Source organism: Hermetia illucens, chromosome 1 (genome assembly GCF_905115235.1).
Source record: "Hermetia illucens chromosome 1, iHerIll2.2.curated.20191125, whole genome shotgun sequence".
In the NCBI taxonomy this organism is placed as follows: Eukaryota; Metazoa; Arthropoda; class Insecta; order Diptera; family Stratiomyidae; genus Hermetia; species Hermetia illucens.
Window position 1 is genome coordinate 88,929,989 of NC_051849.1, and position 24,150 is coordinate 88,954,138.

At 39.4% G+C, this 24,150-nt stretch overlaps 2 protein-coding genes across 2 annotated transcripts in view; both read right to left on the reverse strand.

Annotated features, from left to right (window-relative positions):
* LOC119656601 (CCR4-NOT transcription complex subunit 11) overlaps positions 1 to 24,150 on the reverse strand; it is a 117,077-nt gene that overhangs the window by 9,043 nt on the left and 83,884 nt on the right. The gene's annotated exons all lie outside the window — the stretch shown is intronic.
* LOC119656622 (odorant receptor 33a-like) lies at positions 10,558 to 11,969 on the reverse strand. Its single transcript, XM_038063065.1, has 3 exons — positions 11,241 to 11,969; positions 10,827 to 11,187; positions 10,558 to 10,771 (listed from the first exon to the last, which is right to left on the reverse strand). The coding sequence occupies exons 1-3, from the start codon at positions 11,957 to 11,959 to the stop codon at positions 10,715 to 10,717; spliced, it is 1,137 nt and encodes a 378-aa protein (XP_037918993.1). The 5' UTR covers positions 11,960 to 11,969; the 3' UTR covers positions 10,558 to 10,714.

Consider the following 24,150-nt stretch of genomic DNA (forward strand, 5'->3'; position numbering starts at 1 on the left):
AGTGAAGGACAGTAAGCAATGGAGGGTGTTAAGCAGCCTAGCTGTTACCAGCACTATGAAGAGTGAAGTTATGAGTTTTCATGAAATGGTTTGCAAGAATGTTTGGCATCTAAGGAGAAGAAACGTTTTGGGGAAGTACGAAGAAGGAGGAGAAAGAATATCGCGGCGAGCATCTATTCATATGTAAATAGTCTCACTCGTAAGCTTTTTTTGCAGTAAGCAGATGTTTTGGAAGACGCCTACTGGAAGGGATACGAGATTGAAAATATTGAGGCTAATTATTGGCACCATTTCGTAAATATCTAGAGGCAAGTGTACAAAATAAGAAAACGTGTGAATTTTTTGTTCTAGGTTACCATAACTGGAGAAGTGCTTCTCACCAGCAACCCACTTTTTTTAGCAGAGTCCACTACTAACGCAAACAAAAAAAAATATAAACGATAGTATGCATTGAATTTTTGATGAAAAAAGTCACGGAGAACCAACAATTGTTGGTCCTTCAAAATCGATTGAATTGAGCCAACTGATACATTGGTGATGTCAGCAAGGTCTTTAATTGACAATGATGATTTATGAGCACTAAATCCTTGACCTGATTGACGTGGTTTTCATCGGTAGACGTGGAAGAACGACCAAGACACTTATCGTCTTCAACGCGATCTCTGCCATCTTTGACCAATTTGCATCAACCAAAAACACTGGCTCTCGATAAAACGTTATTAAATTTTATGCAGATCCTTTGATAATGAATGAATTTTTTCACTCATTGCAAAAATTAAAAATTGTTAGCCACAGCTATGGTCTCAAAATTTGATACAGATATCAGTTAAGCTCTTAAAAAATCCCTATCGCTAATGCCTGGAAAATTGCTGCCTTCTTCTGCGGGATAAGCTCAGAAATGTCCTTAATCTAAATATATACTAACTATTTAAATCCATCTTAATTTACAAATCCCTTTATGGTATCAGTGAATACAGATATGTATGTGCGTTAGTCATATCTGTATTCAAAAGGTGCTCTTAAGGCTCATGTACCAATGAAGAAACTCTCGTAGGAGTCCAATTTGTTGCGTTTGACCATGAACCTCTCACTTTATGGCTATATTTCACAATATGCCGTTATGTGTCCGTCTTCATCCACTTTTGTTCGAACAAAGTTGTGAAACGATTCCGTTTCTTCGTATTCTACATCTCCCTTATTAAGCTATGGATTAGAGTTGGACGAAATCCATTTTTAAGGTTTTGTGTAAAACGCGATTGACACCAAATTTGGTAGAAAGGTGGGAACTGTGAACGCTCACGCATACAGTGAGTTGCATCCTTTGACGTCAAATGTAAGGGGTGTCCCCATACATGCAAAAGGGGGGGTGTACTTTTTTTTCATCAAATCTAGCCATGTGGGGTATCAAATTAAAGGTCTCAGTTAGTGCTTTACGAAGCCGGTCTTAGTTTTGACATTTGTTAGAAACGTGGGGAGTGCGGGGGTTAAAAGTGATCATTTCTTTAAGGGATCCATACTCAGAAACTACCCAACCGAAAATTCTGAAACAAATCAGGAGGCTGCTACTATATGGTGCCTGGGCTCCGAAATACCTTCCATACCGATATCTGTTCAAATAAAGTTAATAATAGCATATTACCATAATTTTTGGTAATTGGCTGCAAAACCCCCCTTAAGTTCACCTCGTAATTTTGCAGTAATGTAGGGTATAATATAGAGCATACCAATTTTGGTCGAAATCGCACTATTACTAACAAAGTTATAATACGTCAAAGTTGTTGCTTCTTTGAAAATTCAAGATTATGAATGTCAACATCACCCGAAAGTGGATACTCTCACATAATATATGCATTTATTACGTGCTACGTACTAAGAAATACACAAAACCTCTCGTACCTGAAGCGTCCAGCGTTCGGTTCCCCAACTTGTTAATGGCTGTGTGTATGATTTTGATTTTTCAAATCTTTGGTAAGAGATATTGATCAAAATCCATGCACCATGGATCGATAAGCGGCCACTTCATACTGGTGTGAGTGGTTCATCATCATCAATGGCGCAAAAGCCGGTATCCGGTCTAGGCCTGCTTAATAAGGAACTTCAGACATCCCGATTTTGCACCGAAAGCCGCCAATCCGATATTCGTAAAAGCTGGTAAGAGATATTGATCAAAATCCATGCACCATGGATCGATAAGCGGCCACTTCATACTGATGTGAGTGGTTCATCATCATCAATGGCGCAAAAGCCGGTATCCGGTCTAGGCCTGCCTTAATAAGGAACTTCAGACATCCCGATTTTGCACCGAAAGCCGCCAATCCGATATTTGTAAAAGCTGTCTGGTGTCCTGGCCTACGCCATCACTCCATCTCAAGCAGTGTCTGCCTCTTCTTCTTTTTATATCATAGATATTACCCTTATAGATGTGAGCGGTTAGACGTCCTAACGATGGTACGTTGTGTATTCGATGGTTTCTTTTATATGTCGAATTCGATGCTGTTATTCTTCTTTAATATTTTGATGTTGAGAAAGGGAATTTTATCATTTGATTCCTCTGCCATTGTGAATTTTCTATTGGAGTACCACTTGTTGACTTGATCAAGTTTATCTTGCTTATCTCCCTCTTTCACAATGGTCAGGACAGTGTGGATAACGTTCTGACTAAGTCATTGAAAAACTGTCTTAAACAAACTGGTGTGTTTGACTTAACCTATCTTTACTAATTATAAATAATTAAAAGTTTTGATAAATTTCGTTTGACAAATATATTGTGTTATGTTAGTATTTAGGGAGCAAAAGTTTGTAGTTGAATCAAACAAACAAACTAATCCTTTTTGTATTTTAACCTGTTTAACGAAAAAAACGAAAAATCAAGAGAAAATAAAATGCAAATTGTTTAACTTTTTACCTCTCGTATTTTTATTGTTTTATTATGCAGTATTATCAGAAACTAAAGTTAGATATTCCAGCTACTTAAGTTCGTAAGGAGCTGTTTATTCGGACTATTTTTTTATGTGATCCTATTTATTTTTGATGAAGTCCTTAATCCTTGTTTTTATTAAAAGATATAAATTCCCAAGGAAGCTGCATTGGGAACTTATTTCATGACAATAAACATTCTGGGGTCTTTTTATTTGACTTGCTAGTTGACCCCACATTTTCAATAAGATGAAGGTCAGAGCTGTGTGAAGGCCACTTTAGGAAGCCAAACTGTTTTTCCTAAATTAAGAAATGAAATTTATTGCATTACCATCAAAGGTAACTTAAACATTCTGCTCCATTAGTAGGCGCTGAATCGTCTTGAAACAATATGTATGTATATCTGGGAGCTCTGTTGACTCTCCTCAATAGTAGATATAACTTGTTCCGTTGTTATTGTTTTGTATTTTTTGCCATTCACAACTCTGTCTAGGATCAACATGGCTCCAATTCCTTCATATATTATGGTTCCTCAGATCATAACAGATGGTGAATTGTTGACAGTATTTTTAGTACACCTACCAAAAAACCGCTCTCGTTTTTTGCGCCTGCCAATGAGATTTGTTTTACATTCATCCGAAAAAACAACCTTCCATGGATCAGCCAATGTCTAAAATTCATGGTTTTTAGCCCATTGTTGCCTGGCAGATACATTTTCTGTGTTGAAAGCGGCTTTTCTTTAGGTTTTCAAGTCTGTACCGTTTAGTATTCTTTGAATTGTTCTGGTGCCGCATGGCTGATTAAAAGTATCCACGAGTTGATCTCTAAGTTTTGATGCAGAAATGGAACTATTCACTAAACATAAGCGTTTTAGACGAGTCTTGGAGTTAACAGCGCGAGATAGCTACGATGATAATTTCTTTTTTGGTTGTTCCACCTAGTCTCTTGGAGGTTGCCACTGCACGTAATGATTAAATCTGTGCACTTAATTTGCAGAGGTATTTATACAGATTTTTGGTGAAAAACATCGTTTACTTAAATGTATCACACAGAAACACGCTTTGTAAGTTGTATGGCTCTGCCTTTGGTTCCCGCTGGGAGGTGGGAAGCCAGAAACAGCTGTTCAATGTCTGTTGTTATGACGGATGTTACCACATGCTGGTAGCAACTCGTAGCCATATGCTCGCAACACTTGGGCGTACCCAAATGCACTGCATCATATACACGGCACACTAACACTAGCTCTTATGCGCGGAATTTTACGCGCGCAACTCCCATCGCGGCAAGCGTGTGCAAGACTTTTCCGTCTCCATAAAATTTCAAAGAATGTGCTAGGAGTTGAATCTGTTGCGTAGTCTTCTTGTACTTACCGCAAGACACTTAGCGTAAGACGGTGTGACGTTATATTTCACGTATGCCATTTACGATTGGCGCAAGAACATAAAATGACGGTTTTTAAAGGTTTTGTGTGAAACAAAACCTTATTAGAATCGAGACGGTGTCTGTCTGTCCGTCTGTCTGTCTGTCTGTCTGTCACACCCGATTTATTCGGAAACGTCTGGACCGATTGTCACGAAAATGGTGAGATTATGTAATCTGGTGATCCCTTTACATGCAGTAAGTGGCGCCATCTTGTGTTAAGTTTAAGGGGGGCTCCCCATACATGTGAATGAAGGGTGCAAGTTTTTTTTTCACAGAATGTAGCCATGTGGGGTATCAAATGAAAGGTCTCAATTAGTACTTTTTGAAACTGGTGCAATATTTGATATTGGGTGAAACATAGAGGAGTGAGCGCTCAAAATATGACCCCCAAAAAGTGTAACAGGTCTCGTTCTCAGAACCTATCCAACCGAAAAATCTGAAAAAAATCACAGTGGCGCATCTCTGCGAAATCTAGGCCTCAAAATATATCCGGTTCCGACATCTGAACAAATAAAGTTAATAATAGTATATTTCCACATTTTAGAAATTTACCCGGCACCCCCCTTATGTTCATCCCAGAAGTACAAAATTCGGCATGCGTGTAATGAAGAACATAATGCACAATTTGGTCAAGTTTGAAGAAAATCCAATTATTATTAAGAAAGTTATAGGCGGTGAAACTTTACAATTTTTTGTGAATTTCGTGCACTCTACAACCTGCATGACGTCATCATCACATATCAATTCGTCAATACCACAACGAAATAAGTTCTTATGAATTGGGTCCCAGAGAATTATTTTGGTTTAGTTTTTTTAGTTATTTGCCAGCCAGACATGTGTGCATGTAGGTATATAATATATGCGTGCTAATGAACTTTGCGGGTAGTGCCTGATTCAAATAGATATAAGAAGTAAATCGGAAATATGGGTATTATCAATTTATATACGTGCATATATGTGTACAATATTCGGAAATAGGCAGTTTGTTTGTTTAGGGTGAGCGTAATATCTATGGCTGTAATATGTACGTATGTCTCGTAGTTTGGAAAAATAAGAAGGATTATGTTGGATTTGTAGCTAAATACGGATAGCAAAATATGCGTTGAAATTTCTTACATAAGATGAACACAAAACCTTTATATCCGAAGCGCGAGCTTCCGGTATTCCGACTTGTTTTTCTTTGGTTCAAATCATACTTCATGAAAGGTAATGAAAAATAGAGATGGGCAACGGCATCGAAATTACCTATCTACTATGTTTGCCGCGGACTTTATGGGGACGTGTCGGAAGAGAATGATGAAACAGTACGATAATAGATATATTCCGTTTAAAAAGTATGTGTTCAATTATCCTTTACAGAGGGCTTAGCGAGTGATTGAAATTGCGTTCGGTATTTTATTTGCTGGATGAAGAGTTTTTTGTCTCCTTTTTGCTGCGGCCGTAATCCGGTGTTGATTTGCCTGGAGTGAAGCCTCTTTGGTATGGGCCGATAGTGTTCTTGGCGCATAGGGTTATCCCACCTAGCGATATAGCGGAGAATATCTTATATCTTATTTTATCCTTATTAAGGCAGGCCGGACCAGATACCGGTTGTTGCGCCGTTGGTGATGATCTTATAGATAGATGGTTTCAGGACTTAGGATTTTCAAGCTGATAGACTGCACAGACTGTTTTTTCCAAGGTTGGTGGTGGCAATATTTGTCCATGAAACTGCTTTCGGTATTTTATTTGCTGGATGAAGTATTTTCTGTCGCCTTCCGTTGAACATTTTTGTGAAGTTGCTGATTTCACAACTTTATACGAAAAACCGCAGGCTTAAGGCTATATTATGAATATTGTCTCAAACCCTTCATATGATGAACTTAAAACAGGAGACAAAGATACGTTAATTCGTTATAAAATTTCAAAAAATAAAATGAATTCAGAAATTCAACAAAAACGCAGCTCATAGCAGCGGCTTCTCGAATCCACGAAACATTCTGAATTGCTGGGTTTTTGAAACCAAAATGCAACTTTCCGTAGAATCCTTTTACACCTTTAACAAGTTCTATTTAAAGTTTGTTTTTCCAATTTTGTTTCTCGCCATAAAAAAACAATTCTATGCGTGTCTTGCTGTGACTGGCTATTGAGTTCACCTTATTAAACGGAAACGTCACGTAACGTAAAAGTTTTTAAGATTTTACGTCATGCAATGCGGATCGTAATATGATGTAAGAGTTTCCACGTGTTAAACTTTTAATGTCGGTTTACATTAAGTGCGATACGTTAAGTGACATGTGATTACGCGCATCGTAAATGCGACACAATACTCTCTATTTGGAATTGCTCTTGCTATGGGGGCCATCTAGGGTTTTTTAACTCAATGGTACGATATGGGTTAGTTCTCAAACTAATGTTCGTGGCGGCACAATATGCTATGTAGTGTGGATGTGTTGGGTGGAAAGTGGAAAGGTGGCAGTGAACAGTGTCGTTCCCATATTTCTTGGTCGGTGGGACTCGAGTGTTTAGTGAAATTTTCCTCACTGGGAAGTCAGGATCTTCCTAAATATTAGAATTCAAATTACGAACAAAAAGCAGGTATTCAGGAAAAATGAAAGAAACTAAAATATCAGACTAGTTAATAACAATTGTCTACCGTCGGTGAATTGGATGTTTCAATGGTTGCTATTTTTCAATGATGTAAATTGCCAATGCATTATAGTTATGGTTGAGTTCCTCCGAGATTAAATAAATTCCTGAGGTTCCTTTTAAGGTTTTATCATATTTGAAACGAAGCTTTCTTGGAATCAATTTGTGGCGCGGCAGGATTCGCGGCATTCGAAATTTATTTCGAATGTTGCCAATGCGAGCGGACAGATGACGTCACCGACGCCCTCCACTCAGCTCAGATCAGGTCGGGGTCACCAATTTACTTTGTTACTGATGTAATCCAATAGTAATAGTAATTCAATATTAGGTTCTGCTACCACTTCTGTTACGACTAGTTTCTTCCTCAATAAAATCATTCTGTCATATCGCAACCATAATTATATTTTGGATAAAACGATTACAAACAAAACTTTTTATTCAGTTAAATGATTACAAGCAAAACTTTTTATTTAATTTAATATGGATATCTGTTAACTATGAAATCAACTGCAACCTTTTACTAATCAAACACACTTTTTTTTTACAAAACGTCTCAATATCGGCAATTATTTTTCCCATCATGCTATTTAGTCATGGCACTCTGATCTCCACTCCTGTGACGAGAAGTGAGTGGAGAGCCGGTGGCGTCATCTTTCCGCTCGCATTCGCAACATTCGAAATAAATTTCGAATGCCGCGAATCCTGCTGCGCCACAAATTCAATGTATGCCTATCCGTCTGTATATTTGTCACACCCAATTTACTAGGAAACCGCTAAAGCTATTGACACGAAATTTGGTGAGAACATATTTTCTGTGAGTCCTTTTACATCCAACGAGTGGCATCATTTTACATTGGGTGGGTGTGGTGGAACATTTTTTCACAGAATATGCTCATGTTCCGTATCAAATAAAAAGGCTCAATTAGTACTTTTCGAAACTGATCCTATTTCTGATACTGAATGAAATATAGGCGAACGCAGGCTCAAAATTTGTGTCCCCCATATGAGCGGCGGATGAATCGAAACATGTTAGTTTTCCTTTTTTTTTGGTTTTTGTATGTCAGTATTAATTACTCAAACTCAAATAGATATACATATATGTACAGATTCATATATAGTGTATGTAGTATCAGCGGTATTCAATTCACCTACATATATGTATACGTATGTACGCTTTTGTGCATAGAGTAAATCGGAAATATTTAGACGAATGAAACCAAGTTAGATGTGTACATATCCATACTTGCATCAATATACGGTAATAGAAAATTTTGGTTGATTAATAATAATAATAATCGTTGGCGCAACAATCCATATTGGATCAGGGCCTTGAAGTGTGTTAGAGCACTTCATTCAAGACCGTAACGGTACACTAGGAGGCAATGTGGTCAGCATTGCGCTGGCCCGAGATTATTACCCTGATATCTCTGTCTGACGTCCTTCCCTACGACATCGCTTCATCTCGGATATTGTCCTTATAGACTTTCCGGGATGTATCATCTTCACCCATACAGATTAAATGAGCCGCCCACCGCAACCTATTGGCTTGGTTTCATCCACAACCAGAAGGTCCTGATATCGCTCATAAATTTTGTCGTTATGTAGGCTACAAAGTCCTCCACCCTCATGTAGGGGGCCAGAAATTTTTCGGAGAATTCTTTTCTCGAACGCGGGCTAAGAGTTTGTGGCGCAGCAGGATTGGCAATATTCGAAATAAATTTCGAATGCGAGCAAATAGATGGCGGGCCAAACTCTCCACTCTAGAACTCGCCACGGGTGTGGAGGACTAGCGGTGAGAAGGTGCCGTTGGTTGGGACAGGAAAAGACCACATGGAGATAAGCCGGTCTCTTCTGTCTTGACCACCGGCAAGTACGCACAGCACACTTTTCGAACAAAATTCATCGATTATCTGAATCGAAATATTCTTTTAATGTATAGTGGTTTTATAAAATCAAGTTCAATTAAAATTAGTAACTAGCTAAATTCGGTGTATCGTTTTATTTAAACCAAAGAAAAAACAGACGTAGAACTAAATTGAAATTGTTTACCAATTGATCCCAACTATAACTAAACAGACAACGTGAAACCTTGTTCTGCCTAGCATTAACCGTAATGGTTCATGACAGATATTTTGGAAACAACGGTTAAAAGTTCAAAATTTTTCTTGCTACGAACTTAAGGACTGATCGTTAGAGAGCTTTGACACTATGATGAGACGTTTCGAATGGAACAGTCTTTTATAAATTGAAATAAACTTTGTTGGCTGCCAATAATCGGGCGCGGATTTCATCGTCAAAGCTGTTATCGATTGTGATTTCCGACCCTACATAGGAGAAATTATCGACTGTCTCGTAGTTGTAGTCTCCTATCTTTATCACTTGATCAATAGGGTTTGATGTTGTTGATTCTTTGTTCTTTAGTAGTGACATTACTACCATGTAGTTCGGCTTGTCTTCAAAAATGTGTATTCCAAGATCTCGAAGAAGATTGTATATCTTGGGTTGTTCTTCCCATAATGTCAACATCGTCAGCACAGGGCTGTATTTGAGTGGACTTGAAGAGGATAGTGCCTCTTGCATTTACTTCAGCATTACGTATCACATTTTCCAGGTCCAGGTTAAAGCGGATGCAAAATAGGGCATCTTCTTGTCTTAAGCCGTTGTTGATGTCGAATGGTCTCGAGAGTGATCCTGCTGCTTTTATCATGTCTAGCTAACTGGTCAGGGTCAGCTAGTCAGTTTTATCAATTTGGTCGAAATACCGAATTCTCTCATGACAGTGTACAGTTTTAACTGACTATGCTATCATTGCATGGAGTCCGGATGACTCAATTGTTGGAGCGATGAGCTGTCGTCGTGGAAGGTCGCGGTTCGAATCCCACTGCTGGTAGAGGGATTTGTTATCATGACTGGATGTCGGATACCAGTCGACTCAGCTTTCAATGAGGGTAATAATCTCGAGCAATACGTGATATTTTCGTTTCTATGTATGGGGCAGATAATGCCTCGTTACCAATCGTCAGGCATTGATTCGCTGTTCCACACCTCGAACATCAATTGGTAAACTGTTTGGTGTAGTTGGTCGCCTTCATATTCAACCAGTTCGGCTGTAAATCCATCGATTTCTGGCGACTTACGATTTTTAAGCTGATAGACTGCAGAGACTGTTTCTTCCATGCTTGGTGGTGGCAATGATATGCCCATACCTTTGAAATTAAATTTCCCTCTTTATCTCGATAGGATGAGCCTCGAGGTGTACAAGGCTTCATCCTGCTGACTTGTTAGTAAAACTTGCGCGCCTGGTTCGGTTGCTCACTGTACTTTTCGAATTCACAAACTAGTTGGTTCTTCTATGCTTTCTTTTTCCGTCCCTAAAGTCACTTCTCCACTCGACGAAGTTCAAGTTCTTCAAGTTTAGAAATATATGGAGGAATATTTTGAATGTTCAGCTTTGTGCGAATAGAAAAACTTAAGGTTCCTCACGTACAAAATAAACACACAACCTTTATACCCGAAGCGTCCAACTTCCCGTATTTCAACTTGCCCAGTTTTGTAGTGGTGAATTTTATATATAATGTTTAAACTACAATATAAGTCAGATGAATAATAATGAGACAAAATGCTCTTCTTTTATTTACTTTTATCCCATAGTGCACAAAATGTGATACATAGTGACAAAATGGCGTTCATGCCAGACTTCGTGCAGTGTTGATATTATTTCAAAATTGGAAAAGGTCGGGCTGGTATTTTATCTCTGCAATCGACTAATCATGAGCGTCAGCAACGAATACGAAAACTTAACGATCTGGAAAAAGATCCTTTTAATGTAAAAGAAGAGTTTTATGTACTTTATTTGTTACGCTTAAAAATGTGGACATGGTTACTGGAAGGATACCTCCAGCTAGAATCACACTTGATTCTTGGCATTTTGCCATTATGAACACGATTGCGCGTCGGAATTTAGTACCCTGATAGACCCAGTTAGCGCTGTAAGCAGCAAAGGCAAGGTCTTCCGTTAGTTGGATTAATTGATTGGCAAAGTAGCATGTTGGTAATATCTCCATGATACTGCCGAAAGCACAGCTTATAAAAAAGATTTTCTCAACTGTCGGTAGATCGAAGCTGATAAGGTACACCACAGTAAAGCATAGAATGGCGCTGGATACAATGAACTCAACGAAAAGCGTTTGGGCTATAAGTTTGCGCAGAACGGAAAATATGCTAAAGAGAAAGTGTTTAGAAGTATATATCGTCTATTGTGTTAATTTATTTACTTTAAAATAATCACATGATTCTTAACACAAGACACAAGCAGTGGGTAATTATCCGGACTATTGTTGGTTTCGTCCTTCCCAATGTTAGAGAGGCGTCTTATGAGGGCCTTCACATGTGCATTTAACATGACCAAGTAACACATTGGATATCCATCACATGATATATTTTGAAAATTCAGTATTATAAAAGTCACCAATTGGTGTGTGAATGCCAGTGCAAATTTCCAGCTACTTTCACGATAATTGAATGGATACCAGGCCGGAAAAATTAAATTCTGTCCAGCCGAAGCAAGTGATACGATTATCCCAGAAGTAGCAATGGACAAATCGAAGGATATATACGCAATAGAGCAACGATGGACTTTACGTGCCAGCGCCTTCATCGCGATTCGTTCCTCTTCTGGCTTCAAATCATCATCCAGTTCATCGAAATATTTTTCCAAGGTTAATAGCTCGAATCGCATCAGATAAATGCAAATAAATTTCAGCGAACCAGCCCAAAATCCAATGTTAAATGGGAAATTTTGCACTGAAACCCTTATGCTTTCGGAAAGCACTAGTTCCAAATTCAATGCGAGCAAATGTGTTACTGTAAGAAACACTATGAAGGAAAAAAAGACCACCTCAAGTCTTTTGTATTTCGACCACGGTTTAACGCAATGAAACGTCCAGACAGCCCAAAGGCACTTTAACGCGTCGTAAGATTTCAAATCGGTCATCTTGATCGGACTCCACTTTACTGAATACTAACTCATGATTTGCAAGAAAGCAAGCTAGAATGTGGTAACAATGAGTGCAATTAAATAATATTCAATTATTTACGAGCATTGCAGAAAAAATGTTTGAGTTAATTCACATTTAGAATTCTGGAGAGTGGTAATTAAAAATGAACCAGAAGAAAGACTGGTGTGGACGAGGTTGGAAACAAGTAATTTCAAGGAGGCGGTGAATATTTATGACAATTTATTGCAGACCTTGGTGCATGTATTACACTGGCGTCCTTGTATATAACATTCATTATAATTGAGTGTCCATTAGGAAAGACAAACAAAAGCCTTTACTCTTCAGGTTGAAATTCCTTTGTTATTATCGGATCTCCTTTTCGTTAAATCCATATGCACAACGATAATAGTTTCCATCCCTTGTAACAACCGTTAAAATACTCGTGCTGTTTTATTATTGTTGCCCGAATGAGAAACACAGGAGTTCACTTCAGAGGTAATATCCTCTTAATACCATAAATTTTTAGACACCAACTCCTAACCATTCGATAAATGCACATTCGCATTTATTTTTTATTTAATTTGCTCATCCACGAGAATGGCTCCACTTCTTCTTCAGTTTCTAAGAGAAAGAATTCATCAGATGTGTTAATCAATCGACTTCCCAGGCTCAGTTTACTAGATTTAGTCTTCTTAGCTGTATACTTATCAGATATTTTGTAAGACCTCTTTTGCCTTTCTGGTTGCGTTCAAGCGAACAAAAAACCTTTGGGTCTGAGCGTGGTGTTGCAACACACACGCCGTAGTCCTTAGCTCGATAAAGATTTTAGTAGGTCTGCATGCAATCGGTATAGACGGGTACCGTCGTACCTTGCTGCGGCGGGACTCTGATTGTGGTCACAAAATCAATCAGGGTCTTAAGAAAACCGTGGGATTACGTCCACGAGACAGGTACTCACGTTAAGCCCGGTGACGTAACTGGATGTTACGGTATTTAGCCAACAAAAGGAGGAACTTCACTGCATTTCATACATGCAAATTCTTTCGATGCGGTATGCAGTTCTGAAATTATTGTTACATGCATCATCTTCCGCTTCCTTGTGTATTTACAAATTCCTGTTTTGCCACGGCGCACACCACGTTGACTTTCCGGGATGTTGCTGGGTATTGGAGCCCGAAGGTACCACGGTCATGATTGTTTGGAACCATCAAAAGAGCCTTCAATCCCTTCCGTTCATTGGCTTCGACGATTCCGCAGTCGGCCAGATCTTGTGATACCCTTCGGGATATTTCCGTCGACCTGCATAGCACTCGAGAAAAGAACAGTTTTAATAGAGGACCGATTTCCATCGATATTCTTAGGTGGCAGACGCAATACGCAAGGAAAGGCAAGGTACCATTAAATGTTGATCGCTTTCGAGGACGATGTCAGCGCCTCTCCTGTTATGCACATCTAGAAGGCAGCTCCTAAATCTACTGTTGATCGCAAAGTGATCAATCTCACTGTTCGAGCAATATTAGTAAATTGAAACCCAATTAACCTTATGGTGGGCTCTGTGCTCGAACAATGTGCTACCAATGACGAGGCGGTGAAAGCTGCAAAAATTCATAAACCTTCCACCATTATCATTACGGTCGCTAAGATCGTGTTTCCCTTTAGATGTCCGAGCAAGGCATCGTCAGATCTCGCGTGCGTATTCAGATCACCCACGATCATAATGCCACCTTCAGGAAGCCTTTCTTTTATAGACAATATCTTTCTCCACTATATTTCCCTTGTAGTACAGTGCAGTTTTGATGCTTTTTAACCTGGGCCGGAATCTTGCAGTCAATATCCTGTTAGAAAGCGGCTCCTAGATCAAGAGAGCGCATCTTGCGGTAGCCGTAAGTAATAAACCAATACCGCATTCACGAAATTGTAGTTCGAGCTGGAGAAAGTTCGATACCATTGTCGAGGAGTGTACCCAGATATTTTCAGCAAGTCTAGATATTTCGGCTCTTCGTCACCTTCCTCAGTGCTTGGGTTTCAAACCTCTAACGTACCCGTGTGTAATATCAAATGGAAGGTCTCGATCACAAGTAGTGAGGGGTAAAAATCTGAAAATTTAAAGTGAGACAAAAGTCATTTTAGGGAACTACCCAACACAAAAGTCTAAGAAAAATCCGGGCGATGTGCTTATACGAAATCTACTTGTAGATCTTAAAATATGTTCCTCTCCCTCAAGTTCGTCCCAAGTTTACTAAATTGCTGCAGCATAGAGGACAGTATCGTGCACAATACTGCAGAGTCTGGCCATTAGTATCAAAATTATAGCAACTCAAAGTCATCAATTTCGAGGGAATTTACTGCATCTTAAATTATGTAAATAAGATGCTGACCTTATAGTTAACGAGAATAATTAACTCCGCCATGCTATTAACATAGTATGCAGGTCCCAAGCCCAGGTAAAGGGGGAGGGTTTGAGGCAACGTACTTTGTACTATCCTCAGTAAAACAAAAATAGAATGCTGAGATCAGGGAAAGAGATAAATAGAGTATAGTTGAAGTTATTCCACTATGCTAAATTCTACCTCATCTCTCTTGGTGACAGGTCCCGCAACAGGCCGACCAAGAAAATGCATCAGTGTCGTTATAAACATGATGATCGGATTGAGTTTGTTGCCAAAAGCGCGATTGATGATCGGCTGATGAAGCTCACCATTGTATCAGTTGATCGCACCACTGGCAACTTCTCGATGAAAACACTTGTCACGTGCCTGCTGACGATTATATTATCATTGCCGGCGACCGTAACGGTCATATGGGTGAAAAGGCAGACGGTAACAAGTGTCATGGGAAAAAGGGGTTCGAAGCGCGCAATGAGGGTGGCTAGCGTATATCGATTTTGAGGACACCCATGACCTTGTACTTATGAATACATGGTTCATCAAACGATTGCCTCATCTTCCTAATTTTTATAGTGGGAACAGTAAAACGCAAATTGACTATATTCTCATAAGACGTGGACATTGTACCACTGTCACTGATTGCAAAGTCGTTCCCTATGAGACCATAGCACCTCAACATCGGCTGTTGATTACCGTCCTGCGAATTAAGCCACCGATAAAACAGCGTGAGGAACGCACTGGCCCGCGGCGCATTAAATGGTGGCGATTTGGTGAGAAGAAAGAAGAAACGATCTCACTCACACGATTACCAACAATTACGAATGTGGAAGAATCGTGGAACCAAATGAAAGACACGACCCACAAAGTGGCCTCTGCAACCGTTGGGGTCATTAAGCCGGGTAATCGGTACATCAACCGAGATACTTGGCTTTGGAATGATCATATTAAAATGAACGTCTGTGAAAAGAACCGCCTCTACCACAAATTTTTCGACGATAAAACACCGGCCAATTGGCAAATTTATAGGAATGCCAACCGGGACATTTGGACCAATTCACCTGTCACCTGGGGACGACATCGCATCTGAGTTCTGGAAAGCGAAAAGCTGGGACCCAATACTGTGGCTGAGTGAATTCTATAATCGGGTTATTTAGGAAGGAAAAACACCATCTGACTGGCAAGAAAGTACCACTGTTCCAATATGAAAAAAGAAAGGTAGTCCAGCAGAATGTTCAAATTACGGTCCGATCCGGTTACTTTCCAATACCCATACCAAGATTTTTGAACGCATTCTTGACAACCGTATTCGTGAAATCGTTGAAATAACCGTGAATCAAGCCGGATTCGTCAAAAACTGCGGAACAATACACGCTGCGCGGTTACTCATGGAGAAACGCCGTGAGAAACATCGCCGTCTTTACATTGCATTTCTGGATCTAGAGACAGCGTTTGAGTGTGTGCCACACGAACTTATCTGGTATGCTTTACGACAACATTTAGTGCTAGAAGAACTCGTGCGCTGGGTTCAATTGCTCTACCATGATCCGAAAAGTAAAGTTCGAAGTATGGGGGGTGTATCAAAACCGCTTCGTGTCTCTGTTGGTGTTCATCAAGGAAGCGCCCTCTCACCACTCCTCTTTGTTCTTGTTATGGACACCGTCACACGGGATATCCAACGTCCAGCGCCCTACAAACTGCTTTATGCAGATGATGTTTTCCTAGCATCACATAGCAAAAATGATCTCGAGCAACTTGTCCAAAAATAAAATGATCGCCAAAACGGTCTCAGATCGAATCTAAACAAACCTGAATTTTTAACGACCCAGAACTGAGCGATTTAAATAACTCGGGTCAATGCTATCAGTCAATGGAGAACTGCGTTATGAAATTGCTTTCCGCATTAACACAACCTGGATGAAGTGGCGTTCCACAAGTGGTGCTCTTTTTGTATTAACGAGCGTCTTAAATCTAAAATTTACCGCAATGTCGTATGTCTTGTAGCTCTCTATAGTTCTGAGTATTGGCCGATTATAAGAGACAATAAACGGCGTCTTGCGGTAATGGAGACGAATATGTTGTGTTGGACTAGTGGCGTGACACGGTTTAATCACATCCGAAATGTGGATATCCGCGATCGTTATGGGGTTGCACCGATCGGGGAAAAATTGGGAGAGAGGAGTCTTTGATGGTATGGTCATGTAATTCATGATATCGAGAATTCACTTGTCAAGATTGGTCTGAACATCGAAGTCAATGGTAAACGACCAAAAGGCAGGCCGAAACAACGGTAGCTTGATACGCTGAATGGGAATTTAAAAGCCTCAAGATTGCACCCAGATCAGGCATTCGATAGAGCTAAATGGCGAAACCGATCACAACGAGCCGACCCCGTTTGTGAACGGGACAAAGGCTTAAAAAAAAGAAGAAGAAGTTAACGAGAATAATTGACATTCGAGTGAAATATAAAAGTTCTATATATGGAAAAGCTAATTCGCCCCAACCCTTTTGCTCTTTGTCGCTATTGGGTGGGCCCTTTGTAAGATTTTGTGTAAAACAAAAAAACAAATTTTTTTTCACCAAATATAGCCATATGGGGTGTCGGTTAGTAGTTTTCGAAGCTGGTTTCAGTTCTGTACGCAGGGAAGGGCGCGGCTGAAAAGTGGTAATTTCTTTCCCGGACCAATTCTCAGAACCTACAACCTACTCAACTGAAAAGTCTGAAGAAAAATCAGGAAGCTGCCACTGTACGGTGCCAAGGCTCTGAAATACCTCACATACCAACATCTGTTCAAATCAAGTTAATATTACTATAATTTTTGATAATTGATTGCAAAACCCCCTCAAGTTTATTCCAGAATAATGAAATTGCCATAATAAAGCCTATAATATAAAATATAACCCTACGAAGTTTTGTGGAAATCGCACCATTACTCACAAAGTTCTATTAAGTCTAATTTGTCGCGGTTGCATCTATACATAACTCGCAGTGCATATACGTTGAATATACTTGATATTCAATTCACTTCAATCTTTTAGGGAGTAGTAATTCGACACAAAAGAGACAACGTTGATCAACTACAACCTTGGTAATAATAGTAGTAACTGTAGAAATATTTGCCCAAACGGCAAAAATTGAAGTTGTGATAGTGATATTAAACATTAAAGCTTGTTGAAAATGTCCAATACTACATATATTTCAAAAATAGATCACGTCTTCCGAATTTATTGTGTTCCCACCACCCATGAATTCCAGGCGCATCGTGACATCAATGTCTTCCGGCTACTCATTAATAATAAACAATGGGGCAAACAAATCATTTGAAATATGGTATACATTTGTGGTTAATGCCCAAAGGATTGTAGCTCTAATTGCCTTCATTCTGATTCTTCTAACCGGATCCCGTTGAAATGGTTGGCAAACCAACGTTAACGCAACGAATAAATAACCGCGTAGTGACAATTACGTGTGGGGATACGTACGTGTAAATAATTTTTAATTGAAAATTCATTCACGATTTTGCAAATGACTTGCAAGTAGATATGTATACATACTTCCTGACTTCGTTGAAAAGAAGTATAAAGCCCTGGATTATACGATAATCAAAATGATATAAATTTAAATAAAATATTAAAATCTTAAATTTTTCAGAATAGGTGAAGAAGATAGATCTTTAAGATATTAAGTTGAGTAATTCAATATGTACGCAATTGGACTCACACGAGTGAAAACGTTATTTTTAATTTTTATACTCTCCTCGGAAACTAACGAAAAGTCCGATTATTACTCTATGAACCGCCGTTTGCGAAATAGAGGAAATGCGAGATAGGGCTCATTCTCAGAAACTAATCCATCAGAATAATGACAACAATCATGAAGACGTTTTTGTAAAACATCTTTGTTCAAATAAAGTTGATAAAAGTAAGATACCATATCTTCGGGGTTTACTGGAAAGTCTCCATACGATGGTCTTCCAAACCTCTTTTTGCTCAAAACTGGTAAGTCCATCTCCCTTTCCTATCTCTTATTTTCAACGAAAGCCTCGAGAGAGTCATTTTCCCGGCTTGTGGAAAGAAGCTCTCATCATCCCCATTCACAAAAGTGGCGATCGTTCGCTTGCCGAGAATGACCATCCCATTTCCATCCTCTCCTCCTGTTTCAAAATCCTGAAAAGATATGTCAGCGACTGGTTGTCCGCTCCCTTTGGCCTACACATAGTGAAAGAGCAATACGGCTTCGTCTAAATGATACTTCTATCCAAACTCTCGTCCCTAAACGTTTCCATACCACTTGTTTTATGGCTTATCTCCTATCTTTCCAACCGATCCTGCCGGCTGTACTTCCCGCTCCTTCTCTCCCTGTTCTGGCGACTGTTTACTCTATGCAGATGACCTTAAGCTGTTTTCCGCTATATCATCGCCTATGGACTGTGTTTCCCTTCAATCTAACCCGTACACTCTGGTTCGTTGGTACTCGACTAATGGTTTAACGCTAAACGTCAGAAAGTGTCACTCTATGTGCTACTCCCTAAAATCCTCACCCACTTCTTTCTCCTACTCTCTTAAGGGGCATTCCTTATCCTGCTTAAATTCCACTCAAGATCTCCGGTTTCCGACTTGCAACGAAACCTTTTGCATTTACATCGGCTATACTATCAGGAGAAACAGAAACAGACACTTACTTGCCTACAGAATTTTGTGTTCATCTCTTGCACATATCATCCTGGTATGGCAAACGTATTTACGATACTAAGCGACAGAAAAAATGATCATTCTACATTCTTGAACAGATTCTAGCAGCTTTAACTGAATCATTTAATTTAGTCTTACTGGGACATGTTTATTTTTAAACTTTTAGAATAACTCACATTCAGGGAAATCCTGTTTAGGACGATATTCCCATTTGGTGGAAATCGCATTATTACTAACAAAGTTATAGGAGGTCAAAGGTGTCGTTTCAGTGCAAATTTTATGACTTTGAATGTCAGTATAACGCTAAAGTAAATATTCTGACATAACATAATATTGGGTTGGTGAAAAAGTAATGTCGTATTTGTGATCGCAATTTGACGCTTTATTTAACATACTTAGAATTATCCGATTTAAATAAAATGTGCCGTTTTGTTCGCAAACTTTTTGCCATTTAGAAGGCAGCTTCATTATCCACCTCTATGAAACCTCCCCCCTCCCCCCGCCTTATTTGCAAAAAACTCAGGCAGCCAGTTTTCGCAATCCTCTTTTGAGCCTAACTTACTGGCACCAAGAGCATTTTGCATGGACCGGAAGAGATGGTAATCACTTGGTGTCAGGTCCGGACTATAAGGTGGGTGAGATAGGACATCCCACCCGAGCTCCCGTAGCTTCTGGCGGACCATCAAAGATGTGTGAGGCCGAGCGTTGTCCTGGTGGAACACAACACCATTCCTATCGACCAACTCTGGCCGCTTCTGGTCAATCGCCTGCTTCAAACGGTCGAGTTGCTCACAGTAGAGGACCGAATTGAGGGTCTGGCCATAGTTGAGCAGCTTATAGTGGATGATTCCCTTCCAATCTCACCAAACCCAAAGCAAAACCGTTCTGGCGTCAATCTGGGCTTGGCGATGGTTTGGGCCAGCGCGCTGTACTTCGACCACGATCTTTTTCGCTTGAGGTTGTAGTATGTGATACACTTTTCATCACCAGTCACCATCCGCTTCAAAAATGGGTCGAATTCGTTCCGTTTCAGTTGTGCATCGCAGACGTTGATTCGGTCCAAGAGATTTTTTTGCGTCAACTCGTGTGGAACGCAAACATTCAGCTTTTTTAGGAATCCAATCTTCTGCAAATAGTTCCAAACGGTTTTATGGTCCTTACCCAGTACCTGGCCAATCGAGCGAATGCTCACATGCCGGTCTACTTGGATGATTTCGACGATTTTATCGGTTTCTATGACGATTGGCCTACCAGTACGGGGTGTATCTTCGATATCCACTACACCAGAACGAAATCGATCGAACCAACGCTGTGCTGAGCGAATCGTTACAGTATCGGGCCCATAAACTTCACAAATTTTTTTTTGGCCGCCTCCGTTGATTTTTTACCTCTCAGGTAGTAAAAACGTAAAATATGACAAATTTCTTGTTTGATGAACTCCATTTTTGACGCGTTATAATTTGAGACTGAAACGTACGATGACGATACTGTCAAAGAGTCACTTGTAGCACAGATTGTCGTCTTCAAATCGCCGTATAGTATGACCCGATGCGATAAGTGCAATACAAGATATGTTTAAGTGCCGTCATCTATTGACAAAATACGACATTTCTTTTTCCCCAACCCAATATATGCATATACACCACGTGCTTGGTACAAATGGAACAAATGTCCACTCAAATATTTTTATATAAGAAATACAAAAAACGTTTCAGACCTGAAGCGTCCAGCATCCGGTTTCCCGATTTGTTTATTATTTTTTATTTTTGTTATATTGTTGTAAATAAACTCTAATCATCTCCTAGTTAATCTTCTTATATGTATATATATGTGTACATGAGTTGGTGATTATTCGAGTTGGTTCAATATTGCTGAAACTGAATAAGCGAGGCGTACTACCTGTAAAGTGTAGAATGCGATAAACCCCGAACTGCATTTTATATGATTTTCTACTTACAGGTAGGAATGTTGGCAGTAAAATTGGAATAATACCCCCAGCAAGAATAGGATCCGGGTTTTGTGATTTTCGAATTATGAGAAGTATAGCAACGCGAAAGTTTCGACTTTTGTAGACCCAATCAGTTCCGTAAGCCGCATCGGCAAACTTCCGACTCAAATCTAAAAATTGGTCTCCATAGTAGCAAATTGGCAATACCTCCACAATAATCATACATAAATAGGAAAGCAGAAATATGATTTCTCCATGTGGTAGGTTTAAAGTTGTGAGCGACAGAATATTCACACAAATTGAAATGCTTACTATCACACTTTGAATAAGAAATGTCTTCGATATTATGCCTTTGAGAATGTTATGAATGCTGGAACGAAAGTAGTTGGCTTTTGGAGTTTTCTTAAAATCCGCGCATACAATTATCATTGTACTCACCTTAAAATTATTAAGTGACTTCGGATGCACGCTACAAGATCCAGATAACATTCACCACTTTCTTTCGAGCCATCTCCAACTTTGGACAGTTTACGAGACTTTCCAATGAGAATTTAATAATAGGAAAAAGCATGGTGCATACATGTCGCTAGACCCATTTTGAATTCCCAGAAAATGCCAACAACAAAATTGGTAGGAAAGTGCTATTAACTCTCCTTCAAATGGGAACCACATTGGTAGCATAGGAACCTCTGCATGACTTAGCAAAGAAGTTATTATCCGGGCATAGCCACTAGTACATGTAACAAGGTTATAAGCAATGAATATTCGTTGCACTTTTCTTATTGTCATTCTTATGAAGATTTTATCTTCCTCTGAAACAATGCTTTCATCTAGTTGACCGAATAAATCTTTTAGTTGCCACAGTTTATGTCGCATGGAAAAAATTAGTAAATATTTTGCAGTATCCAGCTCCAGCATTTTGAGCTCCAAAATAGAATGGGCTATTATGAAATATTTGTTCCCAGCTTTCACATAACAGGAAATCAGCCCATCATGTATAATATGTTATGTTCATAAAAACTATAAAACCAAACCAAGTTTTCGACAAGTTTTTAAAGTTGGACCATGGTTGAACACAAAATATCTTCCAAAATATATACAAATGTTTTAGAGCATCAAGACTGTTTAACTTTTCCATCTTGCTTGCTTTGGTATGCCAATATTACTGAGGGTAAAACAGGAAAATCATTCAAAAAGATAAAGACTTATGCTTATGGTAGCTGGTTAGGAAATTCCCACCAGGTAAGGAGAATTTTACAACAATAGTCACCAACATGACAAGAAGAAATAATCATTGTCATTAAGACATGCATATTTTTTTTGAAATCAATAATAGTTTCTGCAAAGTTGCAAGTTATCTAATGAATGAATGAATTAGTATTATTGGTGCCAAGGTCAATCGCCAGTACCAAGGTTAGTTTGAAAAGGAGGAGAGAGGAAGGACTTTAGTTTAGAAGCCCTGGCAATCGCTTAATAAGCACGAACAGTAAGTACAAAAAAGCTTTGATTTATTAATTAAAATTCAGTGCATCAAACCACTCACAAAAAATCAATTTGCAATACATCCTGTTTCTGATTCAAGTGTATACATATGCGGGTTAGTTTCTCACGAAGAGATGAATAATTTAACAACCACAGTTCTACTACCAAATCTTAGTTTCACCTCCACGCTTATGACATCTGGATAAGTTGCAAAGAGACCTCGCTCTTTACCAGGTTTTTTTACGCCCTAAGAAAGAGATGGGTATGGTGGCGTTTCAACAGCTTGATATCCTATTTACAGTATAATATTGTCTTGGATTCCGAAACTAAGTCTCGGGCTGAAGCCCATGAGTAAACAAGGAAGGTTTTGCGAACTTTTTATATAATAATATTTGAGAGTGCATTTGTCCCATTTATACCTAGCTCGTACTGTTTTCGCATTTACTTTGTCAGACTACCCGCTTTCGTATGATACTGACATGCAATAAATTTGCACAAAAGAAACAATTTCACCTGTTATAACTTTGTTAGTAATAGTGTGCGATTTTAACCTAGATCATTCTAGGATAAACTTAAGGAGGCTTTCCGCCATCTTCCCAAGAAATCCAAATCCTTGATAAGTTAGGATGCGCACCGTTAACTATCCTAGTGCGATGAAGGGCACCCGACAATCGGAATTATTTCCGGAGAAAATAATCACTTGTGAGAAGTCGAAAATCATCGAAGACCTTATCGTCACCCGGAAGTGCAAGGAATGGAGCTTGTATTCATTGCGTACGCCAATGACTAGATGTTATATCCGCAGATTGCGCGACGGAGAACACCGTGAAGTAGCTTAGGACCACAGTCTCTAAATTGCCACGCTGAAAGGGAGCAGAGCTGTTGGCTGTGGATACAATATACCAGGGCTACAGATGGTGACAATCTACACTCCCAAAGCTGTAGCGATGGAGACGGAGAATCTTCTGACCCTCTCAATTGCTCAGGACAAAGATCTTCACACACAGTTGTGAAGACTGTTTAAAAGCAAGATGGAGGGCAAAGGCAAACTCCTCCGGATCGGGGTAGATGCCCGATCCCGCCGTAACTCGCTTGTCTATTACAGAGTTGGCAGCAGAAACCGAGGAAAAATAGTACTTGGTGCCTCCTGAGGTGAAGAACCTGGACGACCTAGACTTGATTTTTTTAAGATTGAAGACGGACAGTGGAGCACAGGAAAAAGCCACGTCGGGAGATGATATTCGAAAAGGGTTCCAAGCATTAATGAAGTCAATCGCCAACAATAAGTTGGTCCAGCTAAATCTTCACCATGCAAAAGCTACATCTACATTAATTGAAAGGTAATTTATAAGGACAACGTTGGAATAGTGCTGCCTGTGCATACCGGGGGCAGATTCATGGTCTGCAAGGAGAAAGCATGCAGGTAATTTGATATTTCTCTTGCGAAAAACCAAGAGCTTCTTGAACGCAATTTGAAAAAAATATGTATTCCAGAATTTTTGATTGGACACCTCGTGACTGTCTAAGTTTCACTAGAAGCCGGGGAAGCCAATCGTCGCATTGGGATTTTTCAAGAGACGACATCCTGGCGTACCGTAATTAGTCGTTAGACTGGTGAAATTCAGCGAGAAGTTATTGTAAATTTTTACTTAAATATGACTATTTCTTAAACTAGATTTCG